General features: G+C 42.0%; 2 protein-coding genes across 4 annotated transcripts in view; both read right to left on the bottom strand.

Annotated features, from left to right (window-relative positions):
* Positions 1-15404, bottom strand: part of RNF128 (ring finger protein 128, E3 ubiquitin protein ligase) — a 55910-nt gene extending 40506 nt beyond the window's left edge. Inside the window, exon 1 of the mRNA XM_019540248.1 lies at positions 14559-15404. Coding sequence (XP_019395793.1) covers positions 14559-14961 — 403 coding nt within the window. The 5' untranslated portion in view covers positions 14962-15404. The remainder of the gene's footprint in view (positions 1-14558) is intronic.
* A 1305-nt stretch (positions 15405-16709) lies between these two features.
* Positions 16710-18846, bottom strand: part of CUNHXorf57 (chromosome unknown CXorf57 homolog) — a 28995-nt gene continuing 26858 nt past the window's right edge. For all 3 annotated transcript variants that reach the window (XM_019540243.1, XM_019540245.1, XM_019540244.1), the window contains one exon: positions 16710-18377. In XM_019540243.1, coding sequence (XP_019395788.1) covers positions 18232-18377 — 146 coding nt within the window. In that variant the 3' untranslated portion in view covers positions 16710-18231. The remainder of the gene's footprint in view (positions 18378-18846) is intronic.

The following is an 18846-nucleotide window of genomic DNA, read 5'->3' as shown; positions in this document are numbered from 1 at the left end:
TCCTATGACCCCAGCTGACTTCCTGCCCTTTGGGCGGGGGGCTGGACTCGATGATCTCCCGAGGTCCCTTCCAGCCCTGATGTCTATGTCTATAAGGTGCAAACGATTGTGCAATGTAGGAGGCAGTGGAAAATCAGGCCCCCATATCCCCATTCCTGCTAAACCCTGGGAGTTTAGTTATCAGCTGCTTTTGTTTCAAGATCAGCCCAAAGCCTGTGTTAAACAAACTGAACCAATTCTTACACATTTGAATGGCTTCCTGCTTCTTCAGCTTCATGAAAACCCTTCAGGGAGGGGACAGAGATCTGGTTTGGATCTCATTTTCATGTTTCCAGTTTATGAGAAACTGAAACACCACCTGTGCAAAAGGTAGTGGTGATGGGTAACTGTCTAACCTTAATCTTTTAAACACTAATGGGCATGGGTCATTTTACCGCTGAGCTGTCCCAGTTAAACTACCCACATAAGTAAAACCACTTGTATTCACTCAGCAGTGAGCTGTTGGCACGTGTTCACTGCATATGAATAACCATTTCCAAGGTCCGGCCCACAACCTACAAGCTAATTTGTCTTGTGGGAAGTGTTCTGCCTTGTGGAACCCCATGCATTACAGGAGTCCATCTGCATAAAGCAGCTTGGAGAATCAAGGGACACATCCACACGAGATGCTTAATGCACACTGGACTAATTCTATGGTGCATTAGCACAGGTGGCAAAAATCATGCTAATGTGCAGTAGATTAGTCCAATGAGCATTAAGCATCATAAAAAAAACATTCGTTTGCGCTAATGCACAGTAGCGCTGATTACAGCGCATTAAGTTAGTACCTGTTATTACAGGTACTAAATGTGCCGTGATTATGGTGTATTAATGAATGTGTAGGTGCACCCATGGGGTAGCAATCTGAGATACTGCCTTCTAACATCACCTCCGTCAGACACGTAGCAGTAACTCATAACCCTGCCAACAGAACAGTGATGGTCCCAGGCCTGCAAATGCTTTTTCAGAGTAGCGTAGCAATGGGTAGGCAAGATAGGGCCTAAGAATAAGTAGGGTATAAGCACAATATTAAGTACATGAATAAGCTCTGTGAAGCCAACCCATGAAATCCTGGCCATACAAAAATCAGTAGTGGATGCTGCATATAGGTGGGATGGGACCTTGCCTTCTCATCCTGTTTTTCACCACCCCTGCTCTGCCACTCCAGACAGCAGCTCCCCCTCCAACAATGGGCAAGGCAAAGCTATTCATTTCCATCTAGGAACCAAGCCCAAGGTGTAAAATTGTTGCACATTTCTTGGAGCTACAATGCCACGGGGTCCATTGTTCCAGAAGTAAGACATACTGAAAAAACATGTCTCTTTCTACAAACACTATGAACTTTCCTCAAGGGGACACCATGCACTTGAAATGTAAGCAGTTAAAAAATAGTTAAAAGCCACAACAGGTGCTATATCTGCATCCCCTAACAGTGGTTCTACAATCTCTGTAACAGCAGGAGAAACAGTGAAACCTCCACAGCACTGCATGAACACACTGGGAGAGACAGGGAACATTTCCTTTTTTCTTTATCCAAGTTCTTCCATTTAATTGTAATCATAATATTAATGGAAGTTACTCCAGCTAAGCCGGTACAGCCAGAAGTGATTTTTTTGTTTATGGAGCCCCTTTCAGGCAAATAACTTGTGTACATTTTCCCTAATGCAGATTCAGTGATTTCTGACAGCAAATCACAATTGTATTTAACTGGAAAAAAGCCCAAGCCTGTAAGCACTTATGCATATTTTTAATATTAAGCACATGAATTGTCTTGGTGAAGCCAAACCATGAAATCCTGGCCATACAACAGTCAGTAGTATGGCACTGACTTCAGTACATTTCACCCAATGAAACTTCTTTCTGCGCATATAGAAAAGTACAGACTATTTGCAAAACAGCCCCTTAAAAACCTCAGAGCAGTATAGATGGACCTCCTGGTAAAGTATTTAGCAGCTTGTAATTCAGATGGAATTAAGGGAAAAAATACAGCCATTTCCAGACTTTTAGACTATTATAATGTAAGGATAGTAGGCAGGGCATGATCAGGAGAACACTGCAACTAGAAAACAGAAAACATGACTCAGTGTTCAAAATCACCCTGGTGATTTTTATTTCTTTTTAGGCTGACACAGAGTCTTCTGCCGAATGCATGAATATTGTGAGAAATAGTACCCCCTTTTGTGTATATGAATGTTGGCAACGTTGTTCAGTGGTTATGCCCCAAACCAGAATAGCTGCCCAAAATAGCTGCCTCCGACTGGAATAGCTGGCTGAGCATTTTTGGCTGAGACCCACGGTGAGATTAGAAACATTTTGTTACTGAAATGGCAGAAAGTAAAGCAAGGAATGAAGTCCCATTGTGTTTCAGAAGAGCTGAAGCATTTTGCTAAAGATCAAGTTATATTAAAAGCTCACTAAGCAAATCCTTTCATCTTAAACTAAACAAATGCCTTATTCCTCCTTGCACAATTGAAGCAGAGCATGTCATGCAAAATTAAAATTTAGGGGAAAAACCCCATCTTCATTCTGAAAATACGCAGGCAGCTGGTCCCTGCTCTGGCAGTTGGTTCCATGTGGGTGCAGGGGTCTGCTCATGAAAATCAGGGAGCTTGTTCCAGGACATGAGTTATAAAACACAGTTCCAAGCTCTTCCAAAGTGTTGTGGATATTCAGCTGTGGGCTTCCCACAAAGATAAAGCCAGGTGTGAACCTTGTTTCTACATCTATAAGAGAAATGCTCAACAGTGCTGGGGATTTTGATCTCAGGTGTTGGCTTAAGATCCGTTCTTCTAAAAATAACGTTTATAGATGTTTTAAACATAACTCTAACAAAGCAATTGTTTGGCTAGAGATGGCTGGTGATGACATCTACCTTTTAATAATGTGGTTTGTATCAGTGTTTATATCAGTTATTTTTGTGCGTGAACAAAGCTCCTGTGAAATAAAGAAAGTTGGAAGTGAATTTTTAATGGGAGTTGGATGACTCCAGGGACTGCTATTGGAATACGGACTCTTTCACCAGCTCAGCTTGCTAACAAACTGAGTCATTGCTCATTGGCAACTTTTGCAAAACAAGTCTGTGATGTTAGCCTGGCTCCTTGCTGTTGAAAAATGACCACAAAACACTTAATCCAGATAAACTGAGTGGATGGAGAGTAAATTTCACCCTCTTACCGGTTAGTTTAGGACTGAGACCCAGTGCTGGCACTTGAATTGTCCAGTGGATGTCCTGTAGCTCATGGGTTCCCAAACTGGGGTACGTGTACCCCTGAGGGCATGTAAAACAGCTCTGTGGTAGGGTACATGGCATTGTATAATGACAGGTTTAATTTTCATTATAATAATAAGTGGTATTTAAGGGGTTAAAACAAACAGCATGCTGGCACAGGTACACAGGAAGCTGATAAATCTGGAAGGGGCTATGCAATAAGAAAAAAATGTGGGAATCTCTGCTGTAGCTAATTCCCTCTAGTTATGTTTCTAGACACTTCACTAATATTTCCATTTGTTTAGCGCCAATTTTCTCTGCTCAGAGAAAATTTCCTCGAAGATATGCATGAATAGAGCATGTGTTTCTGGTGTTTAGGGAACTCAGCCACCAAACAGACACTGACTGCATTTGTGCAGAAAAAGAGGAAATGATATTCACACTGATAATATTCAGTTCTGTATGGTATGTGTTCACTGGCAGATCCAGGATTTTGTAAAGAAGGGCTGCAGGAGAAGCGGCCAGTTTTGCAGGGGTGGTTGCACCCCCCCACTTCCTAACTCCTCTCCCTACTTCTGTTCCCTGGGATAGGGAGACCGTGTCATGGGAGCAGAAGCTGGAGACTGAGTCCCCGAATCAGGTAAAAATCTGCCCTGCACTTGCTCTGAGCACCCCCTCTCCTCCATGCTCAGTGGCACCCTCCTTTTCCTATCACTCGCCCCACCTGCCACTATCTCCGGTTGTCCCAATGATGGTGGGGACAACAGAGCCACTCTTACGCCATTCCAGCTGGCACGCACAGAAAGCCAGGCTCAGCCAGGGACAGCAGCAGTAGTGGGGGCAGTGGCAGCTGGGTTCCCATTCCCTGAGCCAGCTCCCTGGAAAGACTGGGGGGGGGGAACCTGCCCACCACTGCTGCTTTCCCGGGCCAAGCCCAGCTCCCTGTGGTGTGTGGCTGGAGCAGGGCAGGAGCAGTGGTAGAGCTTCCCCTGCACCCAGGAGAGCTGGACACAGCAGGGTCAGTGGCAGCTGTGGGTGGGGCAGGGAGGGAATGAGGGAAGGGGATGTGGCACTGAACATAGAGTAATGGAGCAGGGCAAGTCTTAGCTGATTTGTGGACTCAATAGGAAGTCCCTGGCTGCTGCGCCCACAGCGCAGTCTGAAAAGGAGGGGAGATGGTGTCACTGCACCTGCTTTGGATCCACCCCTTTACACACTGGAAGGAATTAGTACTGCTTCAAACAGTCAACAGTTCTGCCCTGTAGTGACCTAACTCAGTGCTCCTCTTATCATTCATAAATAGGCCTAACTGTCCCCGCCAAGACATCTACCTGCATGTGGTTCTGAGCTCCCACACCACGGCTTTACTAGCAGTTCGAGTGTAGAGGACAAGTGGAATTAAGGTACTGAAGGACATAATTAGAGCAGTTATGATGGGCTCCTCATCTTCAAAACAATATGCAATTTAATTAAAAAACAATACATACATGTCTAATGTTAGGCACCTACTAGAATCTTATTACATCAGCTAAGTTCTTTCCCAGAAGATGCCTTAACAGACATTAGTAAAATGCATCCTCCACGCCATCCTAGAAAAAATCTAGCCAATAAGTTTAAGCTAAATTACCATTAATTCACAACACTGAAGAACAACCTAGAGAAGCTGTGGAATCTCCACCCTTGGAAACTTTCAAGAGCAGGTTAGACAGAGACTTGCCTGGGCGGGGTTTAGTCAGGGCTGATCCTTGTGAGGTCCCTTCTAGTCCTATGATCCTAAGAGGATAATTGCTTACAGTATAAGAGCAGTTGCTGACATATCTACACAAGGATATTCTAATGTTTTTTCCTTTTACAATTTTTGGGTGTTGGTGACTATTTTACATGGTGAAGGGAACATGACTAGTACCTATGTAGTAGGACAGCTGCTGCTGCACAAGTTTGAAGAGGTCAGAAATGCACTCAGGATCCCACAATGATGATTACAGAAGTGAAAAGGACACAGCAAAGCAACTCCCAGGAGCTTTCAGAGTCCACGTACCCCACAAACCTGGACATGGACTTCATTATGCTGGTGAAGAATGGAAGGATTTCTGGCCAAGTCTGGAGTTTGTTTGAATTCATCAAATGCATTATATGACAGTTTTAGTCTCTGTAACTTTCCTTTTCCTTTTTTCTTTTATGTCATTGGGAGACCTTTGCAAAGAATGACTTGTGGTTAAATATAGTGAAGTGCTAGAAATTTTGCCATTGACTATGCTGGGCCAGAATTTCACCCCACCATCCTCTGAGGCTTTATCTTATTTAAGTAAATATTTAAGCACCTATTTTTTTTCCCATGTGAAAAATGTGCTTGCCAAATTAGAACAGCTGTAATGTCAGGGCAGTCTATTTGAGTGAATTCTTTTTTGATATTTATTTTACGGATTTGGCTATGTCGACATGTGCAACCCTGCTTATGCTGTATCAAGCCTCATTATGGATCCTTTTGATGTTTCATTGCTAGATTCTAAATAAAACCCCAACCTTCAAGGCAGTTCTAAACCCCTCTAAACTTCAATAAAAGTGACCAAAACAAAAGCCATAAGCCAAGCTGATAAACACAGGAGAGAAACATCCCGGGACAAGCACTGCCCTCATTTACAAGCAAAAAACCCTGAGGATTGCCCCTGTCTATACGGAAGGAATTTTAGCCTGGTCTAAAGTTGATACTTGGCCTTGCACGAATTTTGCAAGGAGTTGCAGTCACTTGTCAACAAAAGCTTTGGCTCCTCAGCTGTGCACTTTGATCTGCTTTACCTGACACCACACGATTAACTGACAGGCTGCGTTTCTGAGTTTGTGCGGTTGCCGGACCCCGACCTGGGTTCCTTTCAGCAAGTTTTGGGGTGAGATCCTGTTGCCAGTAAAGCTTGCATTGTTTTCAGAAACATTTTTGGCAGAAGATCTCAAAGGAAGCCAGGGTATTTCTCTGTTTTGACTGTACTGGAAGAACCGCCGGTTCGTTCAGACAATGCGTTTGGCAAGCTCTGGTCAGCCTGAGATACAGTCTCCTGCTGCCAGGAAGTTGCAAGCATGCTTTCTCCCTTCTACAAAAAGGTGTGAGCCCAAGTCATCATCTTTTCCATCTCTTTGTTTGAAAGGAAGCAGTCAATAAGAGGACCTGCATGAACATCATGGGGAGATGTTGTTGAATTTAAAGAAACGCAAGTGCTTAGGTTCTGCCGCGCAGGACACCGATTCTAAGGAGCTTTGAGGTGGAAGACAAATATATAAACCCCATTTAATAATGATACTGGAACTCCTCTGAAGGGATAAGACACAATTACATTATCTTCTGTAGTGCTGGCCACTTCTGGCCAGAAGTGCCCTCAATCCATTTTGGCCCTGCACTTTATTGGATCAGGCCCAGGCCCATTGATTCATTGGGGTCTTTATTCAGTGACAGTGGAGTTTCCATTCATGGAAAGTGAATCAGCAGGGTTTACTTCCCTCTTTAGGAGCAAATTGTGCAAGCTTTTGTCTGGTCTGAGGATCTAGCTTTTCCACATAAGCTCAGAAACTAAGAAACATCAGATGACTGGAGTCTAATACTGTCCTCTAGAGCGGGAAATATTGCACATGCAGACTGTTGGGGAACAGAAGGCATGGTGTTTGGGAAAAAAGCGAATCAAGTACAAAATGTGCTCCCTTTTGGGTTCAATTATTGTACACCTCAGTGCCCAAGCCAGCAGGCTGTAGGTTTCAGCTACAGCCAAGGCCAAATCCTGGTTTCACTGAAGTCAACAGGAAACATGTCAATACCAGCAAGAGACAAATCACTGATTACATTCAGTGCATATCAGTGGACATCAGTGGAGGTGGGTGAGAGAGCTCAACGCCAACTCTGGTGTTAAGATTTTTGGATAAAAGATTAGGAACTGAAAACAGGAATGTTCATGGGTTTTAAAAATGTAGGTTTAACTCCCTTCTGCTCCCTACTGTGGGTGGATGACACAGCAAAATCCTGGCCCCACTGAAGTCAGTAGGAGCTTTGCTGCCATCTTCCTAAAGGCAAGAATTTCACCCTTTCCCCTTTGGGCTGCCAGAGCCAGGCACACTGCATGTCAGTAATGCACTGAATGTTGCATGCATTGTCCCAGGATTTACCATGGAAGCAGGGGGTAAGAAAGGAGCAAGGGGCTGGCTAAAAAATTACAAGGAGGGTGGAAGACTTGGAGAAACATGGAAGGGATGTTTTCCATTGTGGATGTACATTTGCAGCCCTCACGTGCACTGACTTAATAAATTACTGAAAAGTAATTTATTACTTCTACTCTTACATAAAAGAGCTGTCAAGTACAGTTAAAAACATACCCAAGTATTCTCCACGCCGCCCCGGCAAGGAGCCGTGACCCTTTCCAATGGCAAGCGATCGTGTTCTGGAACCGTGCTCAGGCTGCTGCCGGTGGAGAAAGGCAGCCGAGCTGAAATGTTTATCGATGGCATCCTGGTCCAAACAAAGGATGTTGTCAGCTGGCTGTGGCTGGCAGCCAGGCCTGAACAGCGATCGCTCTCTTTGATAGCACGGTGGAGCTGTCTAAATCAAAGACCAGTTTCAGACTAAATGATTTGTTTCCTTGCACCCTTTTTTCCTGTCATTTACTGGGGCCTGTTATTTCACTCAGTGACAGAACCAAGCTGCAAAGTTTGGTCTAGAGCCAGATTTCCCCCAAGGGCAGGGGAGAGGAGACAAAGTGGCAGCCAAAGGTTTTCTTTAAAAAGTTCCTTCTTCTCTCCCTGGATTGTAATACCCTCAAACAACAAACCTTTTTCCTTTGCAGTCTTTTCAGACGTTGTGGAGCTGAGCTCTTCAGAGCTGGTTCTTCCCTCACTTAGTCCTGTCAGGTGGGTAAGATAACCTTGAACATAGATGACAGCTCAATATAGGCGTATTAGTTTTCTCTTCTTTGGGTGTGTAACAGCTCATGCTTGTAGTTCCACCCTTAATGGAAACCTCCTTTGTGCCTGTATTCTGATGTTGGTAGGTGGGTGGCAGGGGCTTGGCCCGGAGTGGCAGAAAGGTCTGGAGGTTGGGCAGCAAGGTGCTGCCCGCACCCTCAGCAATAGTGGCAGCGGCTGGGGAGGGGCTGCAGCTCAGTCTGCAGTCCCAGCAGGTCAGTGATGGCAAAGCCCTTGGTGCACAAACCAGGGCTGCCCAGCCACGCCTCCTTTTCACTGGGCACCAGCACCTTGGCCTTGGCCCAGCCTTCAATGCTCTCTGATCCATCATGCTTTCTTGCAGTGCCCATCATTGCTGTCGCTGCCCAGGAGCCTTTTTATCCCAGTGTCTTGGCTGGCTGGCTTCAATCAGCTCTGCATGGGTGGGGGTGGTGGGCCCTACTGCCCAGGTCCCAGGATTAGTTGCCACTGAAATCCCTTGATGGCTCCTGCCAAGCACAAAACACAGGGCAGGGCACATGTGTGCATGCGTGTGTCACCCACACTGCCCACCCCAAAGGCCAGCTCTACCTAAACTAATGGTGTTCATTCAAAATCATGATATCACAGTGTAGTTGCTGCTTTAGGAAACTAAAGACATAATGATAAATGCCATTGGGACAAGGAGTAGGATTTGGGAAGTTTAAGTTCAACATCATTCTTCTGTTGGATCAATAAACTTGTAAATGCCAGATCTGAACCTAGCTCGCTCCTCTTGCTGTGCCTTGGGAAAGAGGTAGGTCAGGTCCTAGGCCCCAGTCATTTTCTGGACCGCCAGTGGAGAAGCAGATAGTCCGGGTAAGATGAGAAAGCTGCCTGCTCTTCTGGAGCATCTGGGAAGGAGCTCTCACACTCCCAGGTTTCTGTTGGCTGGCTGCTTTCCCACATGGCCATACCAACTCTCAAATGGGTTGTATGCTGAAACTTTCTTTCCTTGCAAGGTTCAGCTGTTTTCACTGAGAGAAGGGGGACAAATGAATCCCTGCTATGACTTTTGACATTAGGAAGGAGGCTTGGCTCAGTGTTTGTAAAGCTAGCCACAGACTTAATGAAGATGCAGATCCATTGAATGCATACTGTATACTCCAGGAGAGTCAGGTGTTCCCGTACCTGGGTCAAATTGTAGTTTTTCAAGAACAGACCACAGAAGTTACCTATTGCCAGGGTGAAAGTTCAGAAAACCGATAGAGCTTGTTGAAAACATGTTGCAAGACAGAAAATATACTGAGTATCTGATAAAACGATATTGCACAAAAATAGCAGCGACTCTGGAGTGTTTTACATCAGCTTCCAAAACAAAACAGATAAAACCAAGTGCCAGTCGCAGGTCTTTAGTTCACAAACTCATGGTGCCAGTGGCAGGCATTTAGTTCACAAACTCATAGCAGATATTGCATCAAAAGCCAAATAAGGGCCTCTCTCAAAAGTATTTCTGAGATAACAAGAGTTAGACTTTGAGACCACAGAGTGCCCTGAAACCAAGTTGAGAGGGCGAGAGAAGCAACACCAGCTTCTTCAAACACAACTGTAGATTAGGTGTCCTGTGTGGACTGACAGAAATGCAATGCTGCCAAATGTATGACACTGCCAAACCTAATTTGCTTTATGAATAATAAAAGCATTAACCACTAAAAGATTTACCTTTCATCAATTGAGGCTCAAAGCATTTACCATGGTAAAACATTTCAGAGCACAGCTAATACTGTAGCTTAGCTATTATTTTTGAATGGCTTTGTAAGGCAAGCTCTAGTCTCATTTAGTCTGCTCTACAAACTCATGCCTTCCAGCTTCCTATTTCATTTTGAAAATGAAAAGATGTGCAAAAATAATGAAAAGAGAATTATCATGAGAGCTCAGCCCCCTCTGCTGGCCTATGATCATAGTACAGGAACAGTGTTGTCCAAGAAGATCTGTTTAGGTAGGCTACATCTCATGGAGCCGTTTTGGAGCAGTGCTAAGAGTTTGCAAACACATTTTCCTCTGAATTACAATTACAGCAAGCTATTTAAATCCTGCTAGGCTCCCAGTCATGTTGCTTAAAAATCCCTGTAGCACACCTGAGCAATGGCCAAGCCTTCCCTCTTTTGCCTGTAAGGCCAGTCTTTTGCATCAACCACCTTTAGGCAAATTCAGTATGTGCTTACATTCTCTTTAGCCACCCACCACACTGGGATTTTTGAAGAGCCTGAAGAAGTCAGATTGTCCAAAGTTCAAACATGCATTTTTAGACCCCCTAGCTCTCAAAATCTCAACTATGCCAACCTCAATGTGTGCAGATCTAGGGGGAAAAAAGAATGTTTGCACTCCAAAAACAAATACCTTCACTTGTGGGTAAATATAGAAAACCTCCACAAAGCTTCAGCGTGAAGTGCACTTATTACCACTCATTCACAGGCAAACATTTTCAAACCTAGGTTCCTAAATCCATACTAAGGCACCCATAAAAAAAAATGAAAGACTCTGGTTTTTCAAATGGTGACAAGCACCAGCAGCTATGGTTAATGTTAATATTGTAGCTGCACCAGTGATTCTCAACCAGGGTGCCTCAAGATCCTTTGAAGAGTGATGTGAGGTGTGAGGATAAGTGAAGTTTGAGGATATAAGATGATAAATGCAGACTCAGGCCTTTCTCTGCCTGGCCAAGCCCCTTCTCCCACTGCCCAGCCCCTCTGTAAGGAGGTAAGCACTGCAATATATGTGAGCTATGGAAATCGAGTGCCACTCAATTCACGAAAGTTATGAAGGAGTCAAGCGCAATGGGGACTGCCGTGAGTCCAAACACACTGAGAACCACTAGTTTAAACAAATTCCAGCACTGAGGAAAAAGAGCACATTATAACATACCCAGAAGGAGAAGCCTCTTGGACATTCAGATGACATTAGGAGCTCATCTTCTCCTAGTACTTAACTTTTACTGTGACCACATTTGAAAATAACATTGATTTTGTTCTCTTCCAGCACTATCATTAAATATATCTGGTTTTAAGATACTATTTGAAGGGGCTTAAAGAAAAATCCTTAGGAAAAGTCATTCCAATAGACCTTAAAGTGGGGTTGCAAGTGTGGCGGCGGGGAAGAGAAATCTCTCATGGAATCTCTTATTCACATAGAAGTTGGCTACTTCCTGACACTTCCAAAACATCCCGCTCTTGTTTTAGTGCCAGAAATATGTTAGTGAAACTAGGATCTGCTTCAACCTCACCCTACTCTAGCTCCTTTCTTGCTCAAATTTCGAACGCTGGTGTTCTGACATCCTTATAAGTTATTTTATCTAAAATTAGAACCTCATCTTAGAAATGGTTCACATGACCCCCCATTGACCCAAATTGGAATTTCACTCAAAAAGCGTGCTTTTAAGTAAAGTGGGTAAATCTAGTTCTGAGTCTTATTTTAGATGAATTAACCCTATTAGCCACTTGGTGTCTCACTTGTTCCATGAGAAATTCAGTGAAAACCCTCACCCAGTATATTTCTTTTTTCCTCATATGTACATGAGCCAACACTCTCCTACATACAAAAAAACAAAGTCACATTAGGACCTTCGTATTAACGCCAGCCAGTTATTCCAAATTGTTTAGACAAACTGCTTTCCGTCCATATGTAAAGTAAAATCTTACCCAACTTGTCTGCCTAGTTAACTGACCCTACTTTCACATATTTTGTGAGAGAGGCATTTGAAACTTCATTAGTAAACACTGCCGACCAGAATATGAGACGACTCAGAGAAAGGTGTAGATATGATAAACATCAGTCCATGGGTTCTCCATGTAATTTGCTTCCAATCACATACACGATTCATCCCCTTCAGTATTACACAATCCATGTTTAGCATAGAAGTTCCTCCGAGCTGTTTCCATGTAGCAGGGCACATGTGAAGCACCCAGCACAATATTGATAAATGCATTTATATTGAATCAAACCACACATCTGGAGGCTTCTCTTCAAGGATCATAGAAAATTAGGGTCAGAAGGGACTGCAGGAGGTCATCTAGTCAACCGACTGCTCAAAGCAGGACCATCCCAAACTAGATCACCCCAGCCAAAGCTTTGTCAAGCTGGGTCTTAAAAACTTCTGAGGATGGAAATACCACCACCTTTCTGGGTAACCTGTTGCAGTGCTTTTCTACCCTCCTAGTAAGAGAGTTTTTTCTAAGATCTAACTTAGGCTTCCCTTGCTGCAACTTGAGCCCATCGCTCCTTGTTCTGTTAGCTGCCACCAGAGAGAACAGTCCATCTCCAGCATCTTTGTAACCACCCTTCAGGTATTTGAAGGCTGCTGTTAAATCCCCCTGTCTTTTCCACACTAAATAAGCCCAGTTTCCCCAGCCTCTCCTCTGACTGACAGGTCAGATGCAAACTCTGAAGGTGGATTCTCTCCCTTCAGTGGTTGTAATCAATACTGAGAATGAAACCACCGGACTTAAGGGATGCATTCTTAGAGGCTGTGGACCACAATCTTGGAGGCTGTGGACCATCTCTTTATAAAATATTTTATAATTTGTGTATATTAATAAAAGCGAATGGTACAATCTGAACTTAAAAATTTCCAGCATAGTGCAAACAAAGTGAATGTAGTTTAAAAACAGGTTGCTTTTCACAGGGGCATCTTAACTATACTTTACTAATGAACGTCTGTGCTAACTTGTATATTTTAGGCAGTAGGACTTAGAGGAACAAGTGCATGGATAAAGGCCAAACAATATAGTATCTTCACAGATATCCACTAAAAATAGATTCATGCATAGGTTGAAGCTAAAAGGGATCAATATGATCATCTGTTTTCACCTCCTACAAAGAACTTCAGAGAAGCTGAACATCAGCCATAGCTCACAAAGGCAGCTATTAGAAAAAGAATCCTATCCAAATGGCACATAACATAACTAAGCTGATAAAACTCATGGGATCATTTCTCTCCTTCCACTCATCATAACTAAATACAAAGTGTGTTAAGACCTCCAAAGCAGAACCACACTTTTCTCTCAGTACACTTTCCTTATGATTAATCAGACATTTATAGATCCACCTAATGGTTGTTACAATTATGTAACGATAATTATGTACATCTGTAATTGGCTGAATAACCATGAGCAGAGTATCTATTAATGGGTCAATGTCATTCCATCAGGAAGTCTCAAGTCAGTTTCTAGCAAGTCTGGGGTTGCTTAAACATTTTTAAATGGCTCAAATCAAATTTGCAAGATGGCAGGGTATACAACTGTTGTGGAGGATAGAATTAAAATTCTAAAGGATCTTGAAAATTTTGAGAACAGAGTTATGCACAACAAAAATGAAAAAGTCAACAAAGACAAATGTAAGGTGCTACAGCTAGGGAAGTAAAAACCAAAGCTAAATTACAGAATGGGGGGAGGGAGGGGGGTAACTGTCTTTGCAACAGCACTGCTGAAAAGGATTTGGGGGGCAGTGGTGACTATAGGCCACATACTTGCCAAGAGCCAGCCATATGATGTTGTTGAAAGAAAAGCAAGTGCTATTTTGGGTTTCATTAAGAGAAGCACTGTACTCAAGATAATGGAGATAACATATCACTTCATTTGGCCCTCGTCAGGGCTCAGCTGCAGTATGGTGTTCAGTTTTAGACACTGTATTTTAAGATGGATGTAGGGAAACTGGAGTGGATCTAGGGCAATGAAGGAGGAGCTGGAGTTGGAATGCAAGCCATACTGGTTGAAGGCAGTAGTTGTTTAGATATTATGGAGGAAGTGGGGCATGACAGTAGCTTTCAAGGCTGCTATAAAGAAGATGGGGATAAGTTGTTCTCCCCTGCCACAGAATGTAAGACAACAGACAATAAGCTTAAACTACAACAAAGCAGATTTAAATTAAATCTTAAGAAAAAAAATCCTAACTGTACAAACATAAGACATGGGAATGGACTGTTCAGGGAAGTTGTGGACTCTCCCGTCACTGGAGGTTTTCAAGAAGAGGCTGGATGGACATCTGCATGGAATCTGTGCAAGGGGTTGGACTAGTTGAACCCTGAGGTCCCTCTTAATGCCATGAGTCTATACTGTACAGTGCTAAACACACTAGTAAAGACAAGTGCTAAGAAAAAAAAATGCTCTGGTTTGGCCAGAAGTATTCTCTTAAGGCTAACAGTAAGAAATTAGGAAGTGAGTATGGAATGCGTGCAATAGTTTTCTTATGTCTAGTATTTTTTTTTTTTTTTTTAACTAGAAGTAACAACTAAGGAACACAAGAACAGCAGATCAACACATCAGTAACTTCAGTATTATCATCTCTGGCTGTTTAAAATGGCATCTTAACATAGACAGAAGTTAACCAGGCTCCCCAAGTTGATTGCTGGAGTACTCACCAATGTGTGACATGGGGATGGTGTAACTGCCACGGTTTGGGGCATTGTAGATCACAACAGCTTCAGCACCCCTTCTGGTTGCCAATTTGATCTTTTCTGCAAAAGTGCAGTTGCCTCTTTCGATCAGTGCTATCCACGGTGTTTCTGTGACGGTGAACTCTGTGTTGTAATCACAGGCTTGAAGATTAGCAGATTTAGGAATGCCCACCAGTCCCTGAGCACTAGCCAGAGGAGAGTTTAATCCATACAGGCCACATTCACATTCATCAGTCACAGTGCTGTTGTTTGTAGGGTTGAAGTAGAACAGATTCACATAGGCATTCGCTGGAACAGTCTCTACAACTTTAGATAAAATAGTAATAAAAATCAGGAAACAGGAAGGGCTGCACTTCTTCTGCTTCATTGCTTATTCATTTAAGCATAAAATGTAAGATTGTAGGTATTTTCAAATACCGATGGCCATTACGAGTCCTCCGGCTCCCTCGGTCGTTTGAAATTTCAGTCCCAGGTCGGTAACTGACACCACCCACGGCTATGAAGTCCTCAGTGCATCAGCTCTATTACACCTGGCTCATATGGGGAAGGGGGAGATAACACACCTGCTTTTAGTTACATAAACCACAGACTTCCGAGCACTTGGAAGAGTGTATGTAACCTTTGGTCCTGTGCTTCTGCTGCTCCTTAAGGCCCACCCTCTCTTGTCATTTCCATGCAGATTCTAGCTGTGACTGCAGTCCAACAGCAACTCAGTAGGCTCCTATTTCTTCTCAAATATCTTTTACAAAAGGTCAGAAGATTTTCTTTCCTTCAAGGTATCTCACATCAAAATAAGCAGGCTTGTTAAAAAGAGATATAGAAAATAGAGCAAGAGAAAATTCAGTTTAAAAAGACATATCCTGCTTAGTTTTTCTAGCCGTGTGCCCTGGAAGAATTAAGCAAAGAATGTGCTTTTCTTCGGAGTCCTTCCTCCTCTTGAGTCATTCTGTTTGAGATCCAGGGCGTGTCTACATTGAACCTGCACAGGTACAACTATGTAGATATGGTTGCACAAACCAGGGCACACCTCTGATGTAGAAGGCTGAAGTTTTTAAAAACAACCCAAGCAATTAGACTTTGCTTGCATCACATGTTCCCTTTTCCCCTTTCAAATGTATTTGAAGTGTCTGGTTTATCAGCATACCAGACTCAGCTAAACTATGGAGTGTATAAGATTAGTCCTTCAGTTCATTTGGGGGTGTGGTTTGTCTTAGCTCCTGTTTTCTACTTCCCAACACAGGAGGATTCTCACCAATTCTGCTTTCCAAAAAAATCCTTTCAACTCCTTCTGAAGCCAAGATGGGATGGCTTCAAATATTGTCTGTATAATGGAGGATACATCTAGCCGCCCGCTCCCCTCGAAGCCCACACATAAAATATCAATTGTAACTGCATTGATACATACACTGGAAAGCAGGTTGAGGTGTATATATTTTTCCACAAAGGGACTGTCTCAATAGGACTCAACTGTATGTAGAAACAGGTTAACAATGTTTTTGGGGTTTTTTGTTGTTTTTTTTAGAGTGGTCAAAGTTAGAAAAAGGAGGTGATGAAAATACAGAAAAACTGAACTTGTTGCAAATAAAGAAAAAAGAAACAGAACAAGAATTTGACTTCTCGGTTTATTCTGGAAAAAAATACCTGGTGTGTATGCTTGGGACAGCTGCAATACTGGAGGTTTTAGATCACTGGAGTCAAGCTGGACCTAAATTCTCTGGTAAAGTGAATTGCTGTGGTGGACATTTTTGAAACATTGCAGTAATTTCAGTAGTTTAAATGCAGTAGCTGCATTTAAAAAAACAGATTGCCTAATTATCTACAAAAATTAATAATAATAATACAGGTGATGGTTTATTTGATAATTAATTCATTTTATTTTCGCTGTCCTCATTTTTAAGTTCTAATATGCCAGACATATTTTAATCTTTAGGCCTGAGAATTAACGGTCCATATTAAGATGAAGTTGAGCACTCTGCACAGAGGTTTCACAGCGCTAGTTTGTATTCAGTTCATATTTCCTTGGTTTTCTCTGCAACTATGAAAATTAGAAACATTTATAGAAGTAAAATAAAAGTTAGAGTTAGGCATACAGTCAGGGAATACACAAAGCTCCAATGATATTTAAACTAAGCAGTATCTTTATTTCAGCAGTGAAAAAAAGATTCCTTCAATATGCATAGGTTCTACAAAGCCCTGTGAGATCCTGGGGTATGAGAGGTATGACAAAGCATTATGATTTTAAATGAGTTTCATGATGGATATGACTTTAGTTTCTCAATATTAGCAACACTGAATGAAATAAATAGTGAAACAAAAAGGAACCTTTGCAAAACAGCTTTTTGCTAACCTATAGTACACTGTCTTTTTATTTTGTCCTGAGCCTTTTTGAATAGCACAATACTTTAAGAGCCATGCAGCACTTTCCTGGGCTATACTGCATCAAAGGGGACTTATGAGAACTACTCATACTATGGCAACGCTGTACAAAGGTCTGCTGTATCATTTTTATTGCAAAAAATCATGATTACCTTACAGATTGGATCTAGAAGTTTTCCTTAAAAATAGACTTCTATCTGAATAGCAGCTAGTTAAAAAAAATCTGCTGGCATAGTCAGCATGGCTCAGTTTGGAGGCTAGTCTCTTTCTTAACCCTAGAGCCTACATTATATCTTGTACTTAAAATATAAAATGCAAAACAGAAAGAAAAAAAAAAATACATGGTTTACCCAAATAACAACTTTTACTCACAAACAACACTGTTAGCAGATTTTTTAAAAATTGTAACACATACCCATAGCAGGGATGATGCTCTAAGTACACTGACAACATTTTCAAACCTAGACCTGGTGCCCCAGGTCCATCACAATATATTAAGTGCACATCTAGTTACCGGATTATAATATACTAAATGCAGAGAAGTCACGCTGTGTTTATTTTAAGTAATTTATATTAGACAGCAGAACTGAAACCACTGAAGATTGAGGTTGTCTATCCACAGAAAAGTTGTCAGCAGCAGGGCCAGTTTCTCCCTACCAGCTAGCCAACCCTTCTCTAAAATCTATTTTCCACAGAATAAAGCATAATTCTGTTTCTCACCAAAACTAGCTTCTTGGGCTCTACCAAACCAAAAAAACAAGCAATGGGGCAATTCACATGGTCAGTTTGTGTGACAGCAACTTCTTCTCCTGGAGTTAAACTGAGAACATTTCACACGAGCAAGCCCGCAAGCTGCCACACAGCAATGATGGTAGGGTCCGATGAGCTATGGACGATCACTTCAGTGCTTTAAATCCAATTCTTCTGCTGCATATGTGCAAACCAGTCCCATTGAACGCGAACAGAATGTGGTTTCAATACTCCATTACTCAGCCAGTCTGTTTGCTTAATTATTGAATGTATATATATAAAAAAAATAAATCTGTCAGTTGGGTGCTGACAGATGTTGATTCATCCAATGCAGTATATACAAAAGCAACAGCAACAACCATGTTTGTAACACTTTCTAATGCTTTCAGACACAAAGCACCAAGCCTTCCTTTGTAATAGTTTGACTATCATTACACATGTTCTGTCATAAGACATCGTAATACTTTAAATGCTTAACTCTGACAAATATCAAAATAATTTATTTTTTAAATTACACAGGGGTCACAACACCAGGCTCCGTTATCTTATAGATTTTGCTCAAAAAGACTTCTACTTTATCTTCACCCAAATGACAGATGTCCAAGATACAGATGACATGCTGCTTGTCTAGGTCAGCTGCCGCTTTTACAATTTCATCTAGAAGCCAAACAGATGATATATTGTAAAACAAATTCTTAACTGACATTTTGTTTACAAGCAATGAGCCGTGCATCTTCCCTTTCTTTTAGTGAAAAGGATAACTTGGCCTGTTATGTGCTAATCTATCAAAAAATATATGAATATACAAGTTCAACTACTACACAGGTAAATACTTCATTATCTCATATAGATGAAGGTAAACTCAAATTTGTACATGCTTTAAGAATAGTGTCAGAAGTCCTTAATAAATGTAGAAAGTCTTATTCAAGGTGTTTCACATATCAGATACATCTTTGTTTATGCTTAAAATCAAGTGTTTTTATTTATTACTTGTGTTTAACACTTCAGGAGTATTTTACCTCTTTGAAGCAAGGTACAAACATTAATTAATGACTTTTACTGTACTTTTTGTTGGTGGCTAGTACTTGAAACCTTAATTTAAAAGTCAAACAATTACCAAGCACAG

The sequence above is a fragment of the Crocodylus porosus genome, unplaced genomic scaffold (genome assembly GCF_001723895.1).
Source record: "Crocodylus porosus isolate Cpor-Errol unplaced genomic scaffold, CroPor_comp1, whole genome shotgun sequence".
Lineage (NCBI taxonomy): Eukaryota > Metazoa > Chordata > Crocodylia > Crocodylidae > Crocodylus > Crocodylus porosus.
This window is presented reverse-complemented; position numbering and strand designations above follow the sequence as displayed.